Raw genomic sequence first — 20,688 nt, 5'->3', positions numbered from 1 at the left:
ACACACACACACACACCACAGATTATTATTCATTGAGGTCCTTGGTTTACATTAAAATTCATGTGCAGTACAGTTCGGTTTTGACAAATATATAGTGGTGTTTGTCTACCACTGTAGTATCAAATGGTAATTTCATTGTCCTAAAAATTTCCTTGTACTCTACCTACTCATTCCTCCCTCACTCCTGACATCCATTCAGCTGACCACCACCAGCCCCGATGTCGTATATTTGTGTGCAAGGTTTTGTGTGGACATAAAGTTCAGTTAACTTGGGCTGGGAAGGTGGCTCAGTGGTAGAGTGCTTGCCTTGCATGCTCGAGGCCCTGGGTTCGATTCCTCAGCACCACATAAGCAAAAAGAAAACATCCGGAAGTGGCGCTGTGGCTCAAGTGGTAGAGCGCTAGCCTTGAGCTGAAGAGCTGAGGGACAGCACCCAGGCCCAGAGTTCAGAACCCATGACCGGACCCCCAAAAAAAAAAAAAGTTCAGTTAACTTGAATAAATACCAAAGATGTAAATGCAGGCTCATATGGTCAGCTGTGTAAGACAATGCCAGGCTATCTTCTAAAGTAGCTGCATTGTAGTGTAGCTCCACCCCCAATGATGAGATTTCTAGTTGCTCCACAATCTATATCAGTAACATTTGGAACTGTCAGTGTTTTGAATTTCAGTAATTCTACTAAGTATATATTGGTATCACATTTTTGTTTCACTGTTTCGTAATGAGTTATGATCATGAGCATATTTCATATTTTGCCAACTATACATATATAAATTTTGTGGAATTTATTCAAGCCTTTTGCCAATTTTTAAATTGGATTATTTTCCTAATGTTTTTCTGGTCCTGGAGCTTGAACTCAGGGTCTGGGCACTGTCCTTAAGCTTTTGTGTTCCAGGCTAGTGCTCTACCATTTGAGCCACAGCTCCACTTCTTGCTTTTTGTGGTTAATTGGAGATAAAATTCTCTCAGATTTTTTCTGCCCAGGCTGGCTTCAAACCACAATCCTCAGATCTCAGCTTCCTGAGTAGCTATCATTACAGACATGAGCCATCAACAACTGGCCCTTATTGTTGAGTTCTAAAACTCATTTGTATATTAGTCTTTATCAGATAACATTTTGCAAATATTTTTCTTGCTGTTACTTTTCCATTACTATAACAAATAAAGATAAAATAATTTATAAGAATGAAAGTTTTGGGGCTGGGAAGGTGGCTCAGTGGTAGAGCGCTTGCCTTGCATGCTCGAGGCCCTGGGTTCGATTCCTCAGCACCACATAAGCAAAAAGAAAAAAGCTGGAAGCCGGGCGCTGGTGGCTCACGCCTGTAATCCTAGCTACTCAGGAGGCTGAGATCTGAGGATCGCGGTTCAAAGCCAGCCCGGGCAAGAAAGACCATGAGACTCCTATCTCCAATAAACCACCAGAAAACCGGAAGTGGCGCTGTGGCCCAAGTGGTAGAGCGCTCGCCTTGAGCTGAAGAGCTGAGGGACAGCGCCCAGGCCCAGAGTTCAAGCCCCACGACCAACAAAAAAAAAAAAACAAAAAAACAAAAGAAAAAAGCTGGAAGTGGCGCTGTGGCTCAAGTGGTAGAGTGCTAGCCTTGAGCTGAAGAGCTGAGGGACAGCGCCCAGGCCCAGAGTTCAGGCCCCACGACTGGACCCCAAAAAAAAAAAAGAATGAAAGTTTTGCCAGGTGCTAGTGGTTCACACAATAATTCTAGCTACTCAGGAGGCTGAGATTGAGATCCCATTTCTGTTCCACCCCACATCAGGGGAGACACAAATGCAATCCCTGGAGATCCCATTTCAAAGTCAGCCCTATTCTGTTATCTATCTATCTATCTATCTATCTATCTATCTATCTATCTATCTATCTATCTATCTATCTATCTATCTATCTATCTATCTATCTATCTATCTATCTACCTATCTACCTATCTATCTATCTATATATCGAGGGAGGAAGATGTTCATTTGTTTCTAACAGGGTTTGAGAGTTAAGTAGTATTATTGCTGCCATTTTATAGATGAAGAAGCTGATGTACAGGGAGGCTAAATGTCTGGTAGTCACAGATCTAGTGCATCTTTCTTTGCATCAATGCACTGATATATAGCTTGTCTACTCCCCTTCTACTGCAGGATCCATTGATAGTTTTCTCTTGTTTGCTTGCTTGCTTCTGTTTTAAAACCTTTCTGGGCTGGTGAAGAGGCTTAAGTGGTAGAGTGCCTGCCTAGCAAATGCAGGGCCGTGAGTTCTACTCCCTAAGTACTACAAAAACAGATAACGACCACCTTTCTGAAAGCTGGGGATGCCAGGGCCTTATGCTTGTAATCCTAGCTGCTCAGAAGATAGGGATTGTGAAAAATCAGTTCAATGCCAGCTCAGGCATAAATTCATTTCAATCAGTAGTTGGACATAGTGGTAAATGCCTATCATCCTAGCTATGTGGAAAGTATAATTAGGCAGATTGAGATCCAGGTCCATCAGAGCATACATGCAAGACCCTATATTTGGAAGAGAATGAAGCCCGGTGCTGGTGGCTCATGCCTATAATCCCAGCTACTCAGAAGGCTGAGGATCTGTGATCTGAGGATCACAATTCAAAGCCAGCCGCAAGAAAGTCTTGTGAGACTGTTACTTACAATTATCCAACAGAAAACCAGAAGTGACACTGTGGCTCAAAGTGGTAGAGCACTAGCCTTAAGCAAAAGAGCTCAGGGACAGCACCCAGGCCCTGAGTCAAGCTCCATGACTAGTATGTGTGTGTGTGTGTGTGTATACACACACATACACATACATATATATTTAAGTAGTTAAAGGAGTAACTATTCAACAAAGCAGTTTATGAATACAGTGCATCTTGATCAATGTCACCTATTTAATTATTCTCCCCTATTCCTCCCAACCTTACCCCTTCCCTCAATTTTCTTAATTTTGTAGAATATGTGTTAAATTTTATGACTACATTCTCCCCCTTAAGTTATGTTTTGAGTACTTTTTTTTTTTTTTTTTTTGTCAGTCATGAGGCTTGAACTAAGGGCCTGGGTTCTGTCCCTGAGCTCTTCAGCTCAAGGCTTGCACTCTACCACTTGAGCCACAGCGCCACTTCCGGCTTTTTTCTGCTTATGTGGTGCTGAGGAATCAAACCCAGGGCCTCATGCATACAAGGCAAGCATTCTAAAACTGAACCACCTTCCCAGCCCCTGTTTTGAGGTTTTTTTTTTTTTTTTTTTTGGTCGGTTTGGCACTGTCTCTAAGCTCTTCAGCTAAAGGCAAGTGCTCTACTACTTGGGCCACAGCACCACTTCCAGTTTCCTGGTGATTTATTGGAGGTAAGAGTCTCATGGACATTCCTGCCCAAGCTGGCTTTGAACCGTGATCCTCAGATCTCAGCTTCCTGAGTAGCTTGGATTACAGGAGTGACCCAATGGCACCCGGCTTGGGGAAACTTTTACACATCCTTCAAGGCAATTTGAGAACCCCAAGGCCTTTATAAAACAATGATTCAATTGCTGTGATAAACTCTTACAAGCTTTGGAAACAGGCCATTCACAGGTGGGTGATGGGAGGAACACAGGCCTACTCTCACTGACTCTGCTGCTTCCAAGCAGAAATCATAACATATCTACTGGTGATCTCTTTTCAGAACTGGTGGAGTCTCTTTCATTGCAGGGATCTTATGCTGGAAAAATCCATTCTATTGGTGATGCCTTCAGAAACTTTAAAAATCTCCGATCCTTAGATTTATCAAGAAATTTGATCACCAGCCTAAAGGTACATTCTATATTCTATGAGCAGCCCCATTAGTCTAATTTAGGTGTGTGTGTGTGTGTGTGTGTGTGTGTGTGTGTGTGTGTGTGTGTGTGCCCATGTGAATGTGTATGTTGATTCTGGGGCTTGAACTCAGGACCTGAGTACTGTCCTTGAGCTTTTTTGTTCAAGCTAGTAATCTACCACTTAAACCAGAAGCTCTACTTCTGGCTTTTTGGTGATTAATTGGAGCTAATAGTCACATGGACTTTTCCTGACCAGGCTGGCTTCAAACTATAATCCTCAGATCTCATTCTCCTGAATAGATGTGATTGGAGGCATTAGCCACTGGTGCCCACCCTGTAATATGTTTTTATACCTTTTTCCTTCCCACTTCTATAAATTGGATTAAAAAAACTGTGAAGATTAATCAAATTAGCATATGTAATTAAATAAACAGATATAACACTCCTGGTACAGTGTTTGGCTTGTAAGTAGGATTTGGTAAATGTTAGCCTTCTATGTTTTGTTTTATTTTGTTTTGTTTTGTTTTGTTTGTCATTTGTGGGGTTTGAACTCTGGGCCTGGGTGCTGTTTCTCAGCTCTTCAGCTCAAGGCGAGCATTCTACCATTTGAGCCACAGCATCACTTCCAGTTCTCTGGTGGTTGACTGGAGATAAGGGTCTCACGGCTTTTCCTGCCCAGTCTGGCTTTGAATCATGATCCTCAGATCTCAGCCTGCTGAGTAGCTAGGATTACAGGTGTGAGCCACCAACACCCAGTTTTGTTTTGATTTTAATCAGTAACTTATCTGCATTCATCTGAATCAGTTTGCTCAGTTTTCTTAGGGAGAAAATGTTTTGTGATTATTCCTAGCATAATGTTGGAAAACACATGAATTCATGATAGACATTTAACAATTACTTGTTGGTTATAGGCATATAATCCTAGTTTATAATCCTATAATTTTAGCTACTCAGTAGGCTGAGATCTGCGGAGCAAGGTTCAAAGCCAGTCCAAGCAGACAGCTCCCCCCCAGACTATTATCTCCAATTAATGAGTAAAAAGCTAAAACAGGGAAGTGTGGCTCAAATGGCAAAGTACCACCAGCTATGAGTGAAAAATGTCCCAGTACTGGAACACACACACACACACACACACACACACACACACACACACACACACACACACATACACACTTCATCTTTTACTATTTTCTTCTTCAGAAGAAGCTCTTTCTCCTGTAAATTGAGGTTCTTATGAAGTTAGGAGAGTAGGCAGGTGCAAAGATGAAAGTCAAAATGGTTCAGCCTGGCTACTACTGGGAAAGCTGGGGAACCACAGATGGAGAAAATTGATTCCAGGTATTTATTTGTCAGATTATTTATTTATGTATTTATTGTTTTGTCAGTCGTGGAGGCTGAACTCTGGACCTGGGTGCTGTCCCTCAGCTCTTCAGTTCAAGGCTAGCGTCCTACCACTTGAGCCACAGCACCACTTCCTGCTTTTTTATGCTTATGTGGTACTGAGGAATGGAACCCAGGGCTTTATGCAAGCAAGGCAAGCACTCTACCACTGAGTCAACTTCCCAGCCCCTTGTCAGATTTTTCAAAGGAGACATATTTACACCTGTAAATTCAGGTTTTTTTCCTTTTGTTTTGGTTTTGTGCCAGTCCTGGGGCTTGAACTCAGGTTCTAGTGCTGTCCCTGAGCTTTTTTCTTCTTCTTTTTTTGCTCAAGGCTAGCACTCTGCCATTTGAGCCGTAGCTCCACTTGTGGCTTGGTTAATTGGAGATAAGAGTCTCACAGACTTTCCTGCCCTGGCTGGTTTTGTACTGGGATCCTCAAACTTCAGTAGCTAGGATTATAGGTGTGAGCCACCAGTGGCCAGCACCTGTAAATTCTTTAATGTTTAGAAGGCTGAGTACTCATGGGCAGCAACGTTCTTCTCCTTCTCAGGCAACTGAATGGAAGGTGCATGAAGACTTTTTATTTTGGCCGGTCTTGGGGCCTAGGTGCTGTCCCTGAGTTCCTCAGCTCAAGGCTAGTGCTCTACCACTTGAACCACAGTGCCACTTCCAGCTTTTTCTGCTTATGTGGTGCTGAGGAATTGAACCCAGGGCCTCATGCATGCAAGGCAAGCACTCTACCACTGAGCCACCTTCCCAGCCCAGCACCCAGACTTTCTCATAGATAACTGACATGTCTACAGCTGTAAAGTAAAAGATACATTCCCATCTTTATCTTGAGATCCTTAACAGTGTGCAGTTTCCTAATGTGGTCTTTTCCTTGCAGGGCATCCAGTATTTATGTTCACTCCAAGACCTGAATTTATATTATAACAACATCCCTTCATTAGTGGAGGTGTCCCGCCTGCAGCCTTTACCCTTCCTCAAAGAACTAGATCTGAGACTCAATCCTGTTGTCAGGAAAGATACAGATTACAGGCTCTTTGCTGTGTACACACTGCAAACTCTGGAGAAACTGGGTGAGATCCTCTTCCTCCATTCCTTCCCCAGCATCTCACTTCAAATCAGCTGACCCTGAACCTTTTGGATGTGAGCCCAGACTGTGCACTGGCAGGAGACATTTGTTTATCAGTCAATATTTATGTCACTTTGTGCAGGCAGGATGTATGACGGGTACTTTTATTGTTTATTGAATGGCCATCTATGATTTTTATCAGTTATTTCCAGCTTTAGTTTTCTTCAGCTGATGGTTTCACCACCACTTCCTAACACAAAATTTCCAGGCTGAGACTCATTTTTCCAGGTGCCTTGACTTTGCAGCTGTAATTAGCAAGAGAAAACTCATGCAACTGTTCCTTGGGGCTGAGTTGACATGGAACAAGAAATATCCCTTTAAATGAGCTGGCCCTGTACTTCCTTCCAATGTAATTATTGAGTATACATTTCTTATTGATATAAAATTTGATTTCACGTGGCTCAGTGAAAGTCATTGCAGGAAACTAAGTGAATTCCCTTTGGAAAAAAAATCATATAACTTTCAGCATTAACAAGAGCAGGGTCTGCTATCCACGCTCCACCTCTACCTTCCTGAAAGGGTTGTTACCCTGTGTGGAGCTGTTGCTATGGCACCCTGAGTTACTGCTTGCTCCAGTGACAACATAATAGCATTATGTTGTGACCTGTTTCCAACACACAAAGATGAATCTGGTCTTTAGTTTTCCCTCTGTAAATATGGCTCTCTGACCTACTACCGTTTGCTCCCCAAAAGAAACATGCTTAAACCAAGGTTTGTGCCTTCAGATGATCGAACTGTACGTGACAGTGAGAGGAAAGCCGCCAAGCTACATTTTAGTCAATTGGGCAACAGTGAAAATTTTCTTTTAGAGGTGGAAAAAAGGTAAGACAATTATCTACAATTGTTTTTAGTCTGGCTCTAGACATAGGTCATAAGTGAATTCTTGCTTGAAGTCGGTCGATTTCTGACAGAAAGCTCCCAGGAGTTGTATGACTAGTTAGCTCTAGAGTAAAGTATTCAGCAAACTGAGATTTATTAGGACCTCACTGGGTTCTTTCCTATGTTGGGTTTGCATTGGATAAATTATTATAACTCCAAAGGTGGTGTCCACAGCTTATAGATAGGGACAGTATAAATGCCCACCAACTCTCCCTTGGTAGAAATACCAAACAGTGAATGGTCTTTTTCTATTGAATAAGGAGGTTACATTATAATATATAAGACTGTTGGAGATAGAATGAAAGTACTTCTCTACAAACTTCTCAAGACTCTCAAAAATCTGGATTCTCTCCCTCCCCCCCTTTCTCTCTGTCTGTCTGTCTGTCTGTCTGTCTGTCTGTCTGTCTGTCTGTCTCTCTCTCTCTCTCTCTCTCTCTCTCTCTCTGTCTCATTGATCCTGGGGCTTGAACTCAGGGCCTGAGTGCTATCCCTGAGCAATTTTCACTCAAAGCTACCACTCTACTGCTTTGAGCCACGCTCTACTTCTGGTTTTTTAGTAACGAGTGAGTCTCACAGACTTAATTTTCCTGCCTAGTTTGGCTTCAAACCATGATCCACAGATCTTAGTCTCCTGTGTAGCTAGGATTACAGCCATGAGCCACCAGTGCCTGATGATTTTCCATTTCTTTACAAAAATCATATCCAGTAAAAGTGTTTATCTTCTACCCTAAACCTATGCTTTCAAAAGTTAGCATTGGCCATGCGCCAGTGGCTCATGCCTGTAATCCTAGCTACTCAGGAGGCTAAGATCTGAGGATCATGGTTCAAAGCCAGCCTAGGCTGGAAAGTCCATGATGCTCTTTTGGGGGGTGGGGGTGGGGGGTCGGTTGTGGGGCTTGAACTCTGGATCTGGGCACTGTCCCTGTGCTCTTCAGCTCAAGGCAAGTGTTCTACCACTTGAGCCACACATAGCGCCATTTGCAGTTTTCTGGTGGTTAATTGGAGGAGTCTCACAGACAAAGCAGTTCTTGCCCTGGCTGGCTTTGAACCGCCATCCTCAGATTTCAGCCTTCTGCTTAGTATTACAGGTGTGAGCCACTCACGCCCACCCATGAGACTCTTATCTCCAATAAACCACTAGAAAACTAGAAGTGGTTCTGTGGCTCAAGGGGCAGAGCACTAGCCTTGAGCTGAAGAGCTGAGGGTCAGCGTCCAGGCCCAGAGTTCAAGCCCCACAAGTGACAAAAATAAAAAAGAGCTTTGTTATTTTTGAGGATTAGGTACAAATCCATCACAACTTAAATAATGCAGAAAAGAATATGCAAAAGTCAAAATTATTCTACTACTAATGTTTGGTATACATCTTTCCAGACAACTGTGTACTATAAATGTACTTATTAATCTGTCCTATCAGTCTAGTTTGTTAGTGTTTTTCTGATTATTATTATTGAGAATTTGAAAAGTTCAGAGGAAAACAAACTACAAGGCTTTTTCAAATAAGAGCAATCCCACCATCTAGAAATGAACATGAATTAAGGCAAACAATCTTCAGTCTTTTTTTTTTTTGCCAGTCATGGGGGCTGAACTCTAGGCCTGGATGCTGTTCCTCAGCTCTTCAGCTCAAGGCTAGAACTCTACCACTTTAGCCACAGCACCACTTCCAGCTTTTTCTGCTTATGTGGTGCTGAGGAATCAAACCCAGGGCTTCATGCATGGAAGGCAAGCACTCTACCAATGAGCCATCTTCCCAGCCCCAATCTTCAGTCTTAAAAAAGATTATTTACCTTAATTAGTGTTATGTGTGTATATTTATAATATAAATACATATATATGATCTATAGCTCTATCTATAGCTATCTATAGCTATCTATAGAGCTAGAGATACACACATATACACATATACACATATCTATCTATACCACATTATTTTACAGTAATTTCTTTTTACCATCTTTCCTCCACACTAGAACATAAGTTTATAAGAACAAAGACTTTTTTGATCTTATATATTACAGAATCTGTAGTGCTATGTCAGGGACTGGCATGCAGAAGTGCTAAGAAATCATTCGTTGAATGATAAATAATGAAGGTCAGCCATGTCTGTTGGCCTGGCATCTTTTCCAGTGACTTTGCTTAACTCTGCTCTGCTCTGTAAATTAGTAGTGTCAACTTACATAGCATAGGGGCTGGGAAGGTGGCTTGCTCAGTGGTAGAGTGCTTGCTTCGCATGCATGAGGCCCTGGGTTCAATTCCCCAGCACCACATAAGCAGAAAAAGCCGTAAGTGGCACTGTGGCTCAAGTGTAGAGCACTAGACATGAGCTGAAGAGCTGAGGGACAGTGCCCAGGCCCAGAGTTCAAGCCCCATCACCAACAAAAAAACCAAACAAGCAAAATAAAAACTTACATGGCATAAAATTTATCCTGCTATAGACAGAAATGAAATGTTCCTAAAAAGGATTTTTAGTAATACACACACACACACACACACACACACACACACACACACACACACACACACACACACACACACACACACACACACCCCAAATTTCTATTTCAAATACATTGGTGTTTTCTGTGTACCATAACAAAATAGAGAGAATCAGTGTATAACTGAATAAAATGTATAGCAAGGTATATAATTAATTCCATCATTAATCTGTTTAGGCCCAGAAAATCATTTGGTATATGACAGGATAGACTCATATGCTGCTCTTTTTTTTTTTTTTTTTAAATTGTCAGTCATGGGGCTTGAACTCTGAGCCTGGGCACTGTCCCTGAGCTCTTCAGCTGAAGGCTAGCATGCTACCACTTAAGCCACAGCGCCACTTCCTGCTTTTTCTGTTTATGTGGTGCTGAAGAATGGAACCAGGGCCTCATGCATGCAAGTTAGGCACTCTACCACTGAGCCACCTTCCCAGCCCACATATGCTGTTCTTCAGCTTCCCAGGGCCCTCTGCCTGTATTCCTAATTTTGTATGGCCTGCAAATGATATTATACCTATTCAAGTAGCCCTTGATAGAAAAAAATGTTCCCCAGCCCTGAGTGATGGCTAAACCAGAGGTTAAATTCTACTCTATGCCTAGTAATAACATTCATTTTTTTTTACAAGCCCTCCAATCTTGGGGGAAGTTTTTAAAGCCTCACTGGTTCCTATAAAATGGAGTTGATAGGTAGTAGGGAGGCTTTTATGATGAAATGAGAAAGTGAGTATAAAGCATATGGTCTAGCTTTCCTGTACTTCCAAGGTACTTAACTCAATCAAGGACAAACACTTGCCCTTGTTAGCTGTTATTATAGCTAATGGCTATACTTGTCACCACTATAACACTAGAATCTGCCCTATCTGTATCTTAACTATAAATATTTTAAGTAAAAAAAATATTACCACCTCAATCTGTCAGACTTTTCAAATTTGAGTAAGTTCTGAATTTTCTCTTTAAGTTCTGAATATTCTTTCACATTTAAGGTTCAACTATAATATCTTCTCATCATTATTCTTAGTCAAAACTGATTTAAAACATTTTTGGCTTTAACTAAGATACTATAAAAATGTAGTTAACATGTCTTAGAGCATTTGGGAGGAAAAAAAAAAAAAAACGGTCTGACCACCATGAACCAATTTCTAAACATCACGGACTGGTGATCTCAAAAGCTTTCTTTCAAGCTGGGCACCAGTGGCTTATGCTTGTAATCCTAGCTGAGATCTGAGGATCATGGTTCAAAGCCAGCCCAGGCAGGAAAGCCTGTGAGACTTTTATTCAATTACTAAAACCAGACATAGAACTATGGATCAAGTGGTACAGTGCTAGCCTTGAGCACAAAAAGCTGAGTGACAGCACATAGGCCCTGAGTTCAAGACCCAGGACTGGTGCACACGTAAACATATACACACATGGGGCTGGGAAGGTGGCTCAGTGGTAAAGCGCTTGCCTTGCATGCCAGAGGCCCTGGGTTGGATTCTTCAGCACCACATAAGCAAAAAAGAAAAAAGCCGGAAGTGGTGCTGTGGCTCAAGTGGTAGAGCACTAGCCTTGAGCTGAAGAGCTGAGGGACAGTGCCCACGTCCAGAGTTCAGGCCCCACGACCGGACCAAACAAAAATAAAACATATACACACATGAAAATAAAGGCTTTCTTTCAACTTTTAATTAAATCCTTCTGTTTGACAGCTCTAGGGAGAAGACAATGAAAAACTGTGTGACAGATGAGGGCTCTGCTTTAAAAGTCAGTGTGGAGGTTGACACCAGGATTGAAACAGGTCAGCGTTTTCTCTGTGATCACAAAATGATCAAGACATCAGTGGTCTCAGCTGTCATAGCCAATATTGGGTAGAATGACGACAAAGTAGTTGAGAAAGCACAGACTGGAAGCAAGCCCAAGATTGATTGGCTGTGTTTTTCCCCCTTCCTCCTGCTGCCAGAAGGACCCTGGGTTGAGTCTTTCAAAGCACAAGCTGTACTCAGAGAGTTCAATTTCATTTACATAATTTTACGTCATTCATATACCCATCCCTAAAATAAACTTTAATATTACTTTGCTCATCCCTGTCAGCCCCTGGGCACTGATCAGGTGATTGAATTCCTTAGCCAGAATCTTTTGACTCATCTGTGTCCATACAGCTTATACCCTGGGCCTCCTGAGTTCCCCAGCCAAGCACTTTTCCTGCTATAGGATCTCTTGTGCTTGATTGTGCTCTATTTCCATAAGCACTATTGGTTCTTCAAAATGGTTACAGTGATGCCACTTTGATGATCCTGCCATATGCTAAGCAAGCTTTCCACCAGAAAGGTGTGTGTGTGTGTGTGTGTGTGTGTGTGTTGTATGTTGTGTGTGTGTGTGGGGGGGGAAGTGTGCAGGTCCTGGGGCTTGAACTCAGGGTTTGGGTACTGTCCCTGAGCTTTTGTGCTTAAAGCTAGAATTCTATCACTTGAGTCATAGATCCACTTTCATCTTTTTGGTTGTTAATTGTAGGTAAGTCTCACAGACTTTTTTGCCCTACTGGCCTAGAACTACAATCTTCAGATCTCAGCCTCCTGGGTAGAATTACAAACATAAGACACCAGAGCCTGGCCAGATTACCTTTTTCACTGGAGAAAACTTTCTTCTGTCCTAGAGTCTCTGCCCTTCTGCAAGATTTATTCGATTATACACAAACGCTTTTTTAAAAATCCAGTAGCCAGGCACCAGTGGCTCATACCTATAATCCTAACTATTCAGGAGGCTGAGATCTGAGGATCACAGTTTAAAGCCAGCCCAGGCAGAAAGTCTGTGAGACTCTTATCTCCAATTAACCACCAGTAAACTGGAAGTGGTGCTGTGGCTCAAGTGGTAGAGCACTAGCCTTGAGCCGAAGAGCTGAGGGACAACACCCAAGCCCAGAGTTTAAGCCCCACAACTAACAACAACAACAACAAATCCAGTAGATTGAATAGATGAGCTTTGTAGTTTAGATATCAAGGGTTTAGCATATATTTTATTTTCATGATTTCTTATCTGCCCATATGAACATAAATTCTAAGTCATTTCTACATTATATTGTGGCAAAATAAACTTTTGCTTTCTTTGATGTCTCAGTGAACATAAGTGATGAATGGTAATATAGTTTGTTTTATTTCATTTTTAAAGGTATTTCTTACATTTCAAAAATCATGTGACTTCAGATAATAATTTGGAAAATTCAAAATGCATGAAAAACATTTTAACCATCAATAGAGATAATCCAAATTCACATTTTTCTATACAGACTTCTCTGGTATACAATCGTTGTTATTCAGCCTAGCATTTCTTCTAGGTCAAAGCATTTCTATAGCCATTCCTGGACAGAAGAAAATGCTTTGAAGCATAATTTGACAGCCTCTTTTCCTATGAGCTAATTTAGACTTCATTTATGTCATGTCATTAGCACACATATTCCCTCCAAGAGTTAAAAATATGTCTCCAAGTGTACAATCTCTACTGAGCACCAACTGCTTTACTAGACAGATGGCCCATTTCTGAAAGTTCTTGGAAGCCCCAGCTGTTGTCTGGATTTTTATAAATATATATAAAACTAATTTCTTGCCACTTTGAGCCATTAGAGCTGAATTTTCCACTGGAAATTGTGTTTGCATTGAATCCCTGGAGAGGATAGCCAGTAAGCACTGTTGGTAATCCAATATGATTAAAGTGGTTATGTTGTATTAATGGTCATGCCACAGGCTAAGAGAAAACCTTCCTGAAGGACAGAACCCACTACTCCATGGTTCAGACAGGGCTTTCCCACCAATCATTTCAAATGGACACGGAACAGTTACTGTCTTGGATCTTCATCCTGTTCTCTTTTTTTTTTTTGGCCAGTTATGGGGCCTGAACTCTGGGCCTGGCTTTTCCTGCTTATGTGGTGCTGAGGAATTGAACCCAGGGCCTCATGCATGCAAGGCAAGCACTCTACCACTGAGCTACCTTCCCAGCCCTTCATCCTGTTCTCTTAACCACATAGTCTTTGGCTCTCTCTCTTCTTTCTCTCAGCCTCCCCAGCCCCCAAATAAACACACCTAGGCTATATTTTCAGAGTCTCCTGTCCTCTCTTTATTCTTTGTCCTTATTGGTCTAATATATTTCAATAGTTTTCTTTATAAGTAAATAGATTTATTATTTAGATTTTTCTCATATGTAAAGAATTTTTCTCACTGGGCCAGTCTCTGCATCAATGCTGCATCTCTGTTGACCAGCTATTAACATACACTTAGAGTCACCACTTAGAAAACATGCCCACCCCAACCCAAAAAGCCAAACAAAGCCCTAAGCATAATCCTCCATGCTTGCCCCATCTGAAAATAATTGGAGTTTGATGCTGTGTCTTCTCTAAGGTGCATCTGTTTGTGTGTGTGTGTGTGTGTGTGTGTGTGTGTGTGTGTGTGTGTGTGTGTGTGTGTGTGTGTGTGCCAGTACTGGGGCTTGAACTCAAGACCTAGGTACTGTCTATCCCTTTGTTATTTCTGCTCAAAGTGAGCACTCTACCACCTGAGCTGTAACTCTCCTTTTAGCTTTTATGGTGAATAATTGGAGGTAAGAGTCTCATAGACCTTCTCTCTGGGCTGGCTTTGAACCATCATCTCAGATCTCAGCCACCTGAGTAGCAAGGATTACAGGTGTGAATCACTGAGCCTGCTCTGTATTTGCTGAGTGTAAACTCTGGCCCTGGTACTTCCCATGATCTCATTTAATCCTCACAACCTTGAAGTTGTTTGACAGGTGAAGCTGAGACCCAAAGAAGTGAAATAACTTGCCCTACTTACATAGTAAGTGGAGGAGGCAGGGTGCTGACTCTAGTCCATATATTATTAAAGTCTTCCTCCAACTCTCTTCTTCCTTCCATTTATTCTGTACTTCACAGCCAGATTAATTCTCTTAAAACAGCATGATCACTAATTATATTTGCCTGCTCAGAAACTTCCATGGTTCCCATTGAACTACTATATTAATTCTAAGCTTTTTGACCTGGCATGCAAGCCTCCTCTAAGCTCTGGTTGCAACTTTATTTCTTCAGCCTTGCTTGAAACCTATCTCATTTCTCCACTACAATGTACAATGGTCCAATCAAATCAGACCACTCTTTTCTCCCCACAGAGTCCTTCCTTTTGCCCTCCTTTGACTATAAACTAATACACTACTCTGAAATACACTCATAAAAGCCTACTTTTTCTTTATGGCCTGCCTCAAAGTTCTTTCATTTTAATGAAAATTTTTTTTAAATTCCTCAACCAAAAAGATACTTTCTATTTTTGTAAATTCATATAACTTGCCTTCTGGAACATATACTCTGGACATAGAAAAAGCAAACATTCCCTGAAGCACTTTCAGCATCATTCTTATTTTTCTGTCAGTCGTGGAGCTTGAACTCTGAGTCTGGGCATTGTCCCTGAGCTCTTCAGCTACCACTTGAGCCACAGTGTCCACTTCCCACTTTTTCTGTGTATGTGGTCCTGAGGAATCAAACCAAGGACCTCATGCATGCAAGGCAAGCACTCTACCACTGAGCCACCTTCCCAGACCTCAGCATAATTTTTAAACAGTGAGGCCAGGCATTGGTGGCTCATGCCTATAATCCTAGCTACTCAAGAGGTTGGGATCTGAGGACTGAGGTTTGAAGCTAGCTCTAGCAGGAAAGTCTGTGAGACTCTATCTCCAATTAACTAGCAAAAAGCCAGGAAAGGAGAGGTGGCTTAAGTTGTAGATCATTAGCTAGCCTTGAACAAAAAACAAAAACAAAAAATATTAAGAGACAGCAACCGGGCCCTGAGTTCCAGTCGTCTTACCAGCACAAAAAGAAAAAAGAAAAAGATCGCGGTGTGGGTATTGCTGGTTTGTGTTTGCGTGTTTGTTTTGAAATGAAGTCTCATGAACCTTTCTGCCTGTTCTGGCTTTGAACTTTGATCTTCAGAATCTTAGCCTCCTGAACAGCCAGGATTTATAGGCTAGGATTACCAACAGCACCCATCAACTGTTCTCATTTTACAAGTGAGGAAGTCAAAGCAGAAAGAGGCTGGTCTAAATAGTGAATCAGTGCAGACTGCTGAGTAGAGCCTGGAGATATATAATGCTAGGAGTGGTCCCAGCATCTCCTTCTGCAGCAGATTCATTATTCACTGAGGAAGTGTGCAAATATGATTTGCCTTTCTCTTTATTTCTATGGACATGTCATAATTTATGAAGTCATTTCATATCTATTGTTTTTTCACCTCAACCCTAAAAGGTAAGCAGTTTGCATTATCACCGTTTTATAAAACAAAGTGAAAGATTGCAGGAGGTGAAGTTGTTTTCTCTAGCTCACCTGGATTCCATTATCTTTCCCTGGAAAACATGCTGCCTTAGAGGTCTGGTCAGAGCTTCAGTGCATTCCTTTTCTTTTAATGCAGATGCAAACAAAGGACTTTTTATTCCCTTCCCCAACCGAGAAATAATAAAGGATTCCCTAACCAGTACTTCTGCAACCCAGGGCAATGGTACACCTGGCCAGAAATCAGACACTTTCCCACTGGGGACACAGGTAATGTATTCATTCTCTTGCTGATAGGATAACTAGCCAAAGGCTAACACTAATAACTTAATGGACTCTCAGTTCTTTATAAAGGTTTAAAAGTACTTGTTTGATATAGGCATTTTGGACCCTCTAAAATGAAAAGGCAAGATGGGATGCAAAAGAGCCTTCTCTGTTAATATCAGTCTCTCACTAATCTCATATCAAATATCATCTTTTTATACATGTAACTAATATGTTTTTTATGTCATAGTTATTTTAGCGCTCAAAAAGTGATGTGTAACAGTTATAGTTTGGGGCTAGTTATAAACTTCTTTCATTTCTCCATATCCTGTTCCCTATCTTCTTTTTTAAAATTAAATTTAATTAATTAATTGATTGATTGATTGATTTCTTGCCGGTTCTGGGGCTTAAACTCAGGGCTCAGGCCTTGTCCCTGAGCCTCTTTGTGCTCAAGGCTAGCACTCTATCACTTGAACCACAGCACCACTTCCAGCTTTTTCTGAGTAAGTAGTTTGGAGATAAAGAGTCTCATAAACTTTCTTGCCAGACTGGCTTCAAATTGTGATCCTCAGATCTCAGCCTCCTGAATAGCTATGATTACATGTATGAGCCCTGGTGCCTGGCTGCTCATCTTCTTAAATTTTCTGTATTTACCTTTTGTAATATATATATATATATATATATATATATATATATGTATGTATGTATTTAATATATGTATAATATATATATATATTATATAGAAAACCCTACATTAATTATACAGCAGGACAGATGACAATGGGAAAGTAGAGATCCTACAAGTTATGGCAAGAATTAAAAGTAACTAGTTTTCAGTAAAACAAACAAAAAGAAGAACACTTTTCATTGGTTTGTGTTTAAAGCTCTTACTTGGGTGACTTAGAAATGACTTCTACACTCCCCCCGACCTTTTTTTTCTTTTTTGGTGTTAGTCCTGGGGCTTGAACCCAGAGACTGGGTGCTGTTCTTGAGCTAGTGCTAGTGCTTGAGCCACAGCTTGACTTCCAGCTTTTTGGTGGTTAATTGGAGGTAAGAGTCTCACAGACTTTCCTGCCCAGTTTGACTGGGACCCACAATCCTCAGACCTCAGCCTCCTGAGTAGCTCTGTTTACAAGTGTGAGCTACCAGTACCCAGCCTCTATTGCCACTTTTTAAAAATCTTAGACTTAAGGAAAAGGAGATATAGATATAGGCTATTTCAATCTAGAGATTAGGCAATTCTTAGACTTAAAAATTGTGGGTTTTTGTTTGTTTTTGCCAGTCCTGGGGCTTGCACTCAGGCCTTGAGCACTGTCCCTTGAGCCTCTTTGTGCTCAAGGCTAGCGCTCTACCACCTGAACCACAGCCCCACTTCCAGCTTTTTTTCTGTGTATGTGGTACTGAGGAATAGAACCTGGGCCTTCAGGCATGCTAGGCAAGCACTCTATTGCTAAGCCACATTCCCAGCCCCCAAAAATGTTTTAAAAATTAAAAAGAGGAAATAGAAGTGTGGCTCAGGTGGTAGAGGAGCAAGCCTTGCCTGAAAAAGAAAAAAAGCAAAATGAGAGCATGAGGTCCTGAGTTCAAGCCCTACTACTGGCAAATAAACAGACAAAAGAAAGGGAAAAAGAACACTACTAAGAAATTATATTTTGAAGTGAGAGAAAAAGGAAATTGAACAGCTTGCTATAAGTCTTTTAGCTTAACAAATAAGGAAGTAAGACTTCTTATTTGGTGTGACTACTGTGAAGACACCGAATACTTCAAGCTACTAATCAAACCTTAGATTGCTTTCTGTTTTGCTTCAGTTCTTGCCTAGTTATGCCTCTGATTGATTCCTAACATTAAAACTTCTATTAATTCCTGGGGTTGATACTGAGATTTACCAGAACATAAAATAAATATAAAAATCACTTGAACAGAAAAGAGAAAGTTCAAGAAAGTGACCTATCATTTGTATGCTGAGGTATTTGAAGCAGAGAAAATACAGTATTTCAAAGTTCAAAATGTCCTTTACTTTCTAAGGATGTTTGGTATTTTCAAAGAGCCTCCTTACCAGCTCTAAAGCAACTCTAGAACCTTGTATTGTGACAGCTTTAAAACAAGCTCCACCCTGGGCCTTTGCTTGAATATCTATTTCCTTTGCTTGCAAGGATGGCCATCTTTACTAACAGGAAAGGACTCTGAACGTGGTCCAGTGAACTCTTGTCTAAATGTCCACAGATGCCCTTCTAAAATTTTTAAACTTTTTTTAGCTACAGGAAGTGACAAGAAGAGAGATACCAAGTGACAACCACCAGGAAGATGGTAAATATTTTGCTCACTGAATAAATATTTTTCTTCATGCTATCAAAGAAATCTGGATGTGATGAGATTAAAAGATGGTGGTGATATAACTGTGGGACCCTGTTTGGCCCATTTTCTGTTTTCCTGGGAGGGAGAAGAAAGGCGGGAGGGAGAGAAGCAGGAGCGCCTTGGATGCTAGTAGCTGGGCAGCCTTTCTGCTCTAAGGGTTGATGTTCTGTCTCCTTTGTTCTTGTCATATTGGTTATTCTGTTTCTTTTTCTTGCTTCCCTTGCCTTCTGAACTTTTTGTGTTATTTTCAAAATGACAATTAGTGTCTTTAACTTTATTTATTTATGAATCTAGGGCTTTTACTTATTAGCTGGCACTCTACCACCTGAGCCACCACCACTAACATAATTTAAAAATTAATCAACAACATAATTTAAAAATTAATCAACATCTTAAGTCTTCCCTTGGATAATTTTTTTTTTTTTTTTTGGGTCTGGTCGTGGGGCCTGAACTCTGGGCCTGGGCGCTGTCCCTCAGCTCTTCAGCTCAAGGCTAGCGCTCTACCACTTGAGCCACAGCGCCACTTCTGGCTTTTTTTCTTTTTGCTTATGTGGTGCTGAGGAATCGAACCCAGGGCCTCAGGCATGCAAAGCAAGCACTCTACCACTGAGCCACCTTCCCAGCCCTTCCCTTGGATAATTTAACCTTACTGTACTTTTCTCCATTTAATCCCTCCTGATATGTCTTATTCCTATGGATTTTTATTCTTACATGTTTTAAAACCCTACAAGATGTTTTATGCAATGTTTATGCACATTTACCCACTTTGCTTTCTTTTTGCTGATTTTTTTTGGGGGGGTCCGGTCGTGGGCCTGAACTCTGGGCCTGGGCGCTGTCCCTCAGCTCTTCAGCTCAAGGCTAGCACTCTACCACTTGAGCAACAGCACCACTTCCGGCTTTTTTCTTTTTGCTTATGTGGTGCTGAGGAATCGAACCCAGGGCCTCATGCATGCAAGGCAAACGCTCTACCACTGAGCTACCTTCTCAGCCCCTGCTGATTTTTTTTTTTTATCCCAAACTTCCCTCTGAGATGATTTTCCTCTAGTTTATGCTACATGCTTTAGAATTCACTTTAGGCCTTTGGTTATGAAACCTTCATTTCACCATCATTCTTAAATAGCATTCTTGCTGAGTATAGATTTCTAGGTCAACGGTTGTTTCTTTCAGAATATTACAGTTATGGAAGTGGTGCTGTGGCTCAAGCAGTAGAGTGCTCGCCTTGAGCTGAAGAGTGCAGGGACAGCCCAGAGTTCAAGCCCCATGACCCACCAAAACAACCAAAAAAACCCCCCAGAATATTGCAGTTATTCCACTATATTCTATCTTTTGTGCTTGCATTTGAGAAATCAGCTAGCAGTCTATAACTCGTGCAAGGATCATCCATTGCTGCTTTTAAGATTTTCCAGTTTTATTTGGAGTTGAGGTGTGGCTCAACTGGTAGAGCACCTAACAAATGCAAAGTCCTGAGTTCGAACCCCAGTATAAGAAAGAAAGAAAAAGAAGGGCTGGGAAGGTGGCTCAGTGGTAGAGCGCTTGCCTTGCATGCCTGAGGCCCTAGTTTCTATTCCTCAGCACCACATAAGCAAAAAGAAAAAAGCTGGAAGTGGCGCTGTGGCTCAAGTGGTAGAGTGCTAGCCTTGAGCTGGGGAGCTGAGGGACAGCGCCCAGGCCCAGAGTTCAGGCCCACGACCGGACCCAAAAATAAGAAAGAAAGAAAGAAAAGGCCGGGTGCTGGTGGCTCACACCTGTAATCCTAGCTACTCAGGAGGCTGAAATGAGGATCATGGTTCAAAACCAGGAAACTCCATGAGACTCTTATCGCCAATAAACCACTAGAAAACTGCAAGTAGTGCTATGGTTCAAGTGGTAGCGCGCTCACCTTGAGCTGAAGAGCGCAGGGACAGCGCCCAAGCCCAGAGTTCAAGCCCCATGACTGAAAGAAAGAAAGGAAGAAAGAGACAGAGACAGAGACAGAGATAGAGAGAGAGAGAGGAAAGAAAGAAAGAAAGAAAGAAAGGAAAGAAAGAAAGAAAGAAAAAGAAAGAAAGAAGAAAGAAAGAAAGAAAGAAAGAAGGAAGGAAGGAAGGAAGGAAGGAAGGAAGGAAGGAAGGAAGGAAGGAAGAGAAAAAAAGGAA

At 41.5% G+C, this 20,688-nt stretch overlaps 1 protein-coding gene across 1 annotated transcript in view; it reads left to right on the top strand.

The window, feature by feature from the left end:
• LOC138815414 (leucine-rich repeat-containing protein 36-like) overlaps nt 1–20,688 on the top strand; it is a 42,135-nt gene that overhangs the window by 4,535 nt on the left and 16,912 nt on the right. The window contains exons 2-7 of the mRNA XM_070004795.1: nt 3,645–3,772; nt 6,044–6,236; nt 7,018–7,114; nt 11,346–11,434; nt 16,074–16,204; nt 18,454–18,505. Of these exons, the coding sequence (XP_069860896.1) occupies nt 3,645–3,772; nt 6,044–6,236; nt 7,018–7,114; nt 11,346–11,434; nt 16,074–16,204; nt 18,454–18,505 (690 nt within the window). The remainder of the gene's footprint in view (nt 1–3,644; nt 3,773–6,043; nt 6,237–7,017; nt 7,115–11,345; nt 11,435–16,073; nt 16,205–18,453; nt 18,506–20,688) is intronic.

The sequence above is a fragment of the Dipodomys merriami genome, unplaced genomic scaffold, assembly GCF_024711535.1.
Source record: "Dipodomys merriami isolate MVZ:Mamm:240054 unplaced genomic scaffold, mDipMer1.0.p SCAF_64, whole genome shotgun sequence".
Taxonomy (NCBI): domain Eukaryota; kingdom Metazoa; phylum Chordata; class Mammalia; order Rodentia; family Heteromyidae; genus Dipodomys; species Dipodomys merriami.
Note: the sequence above shows the minus strand (reverse complement) of the source record. Positions and strands in the feature narration are given on the sequence as shown.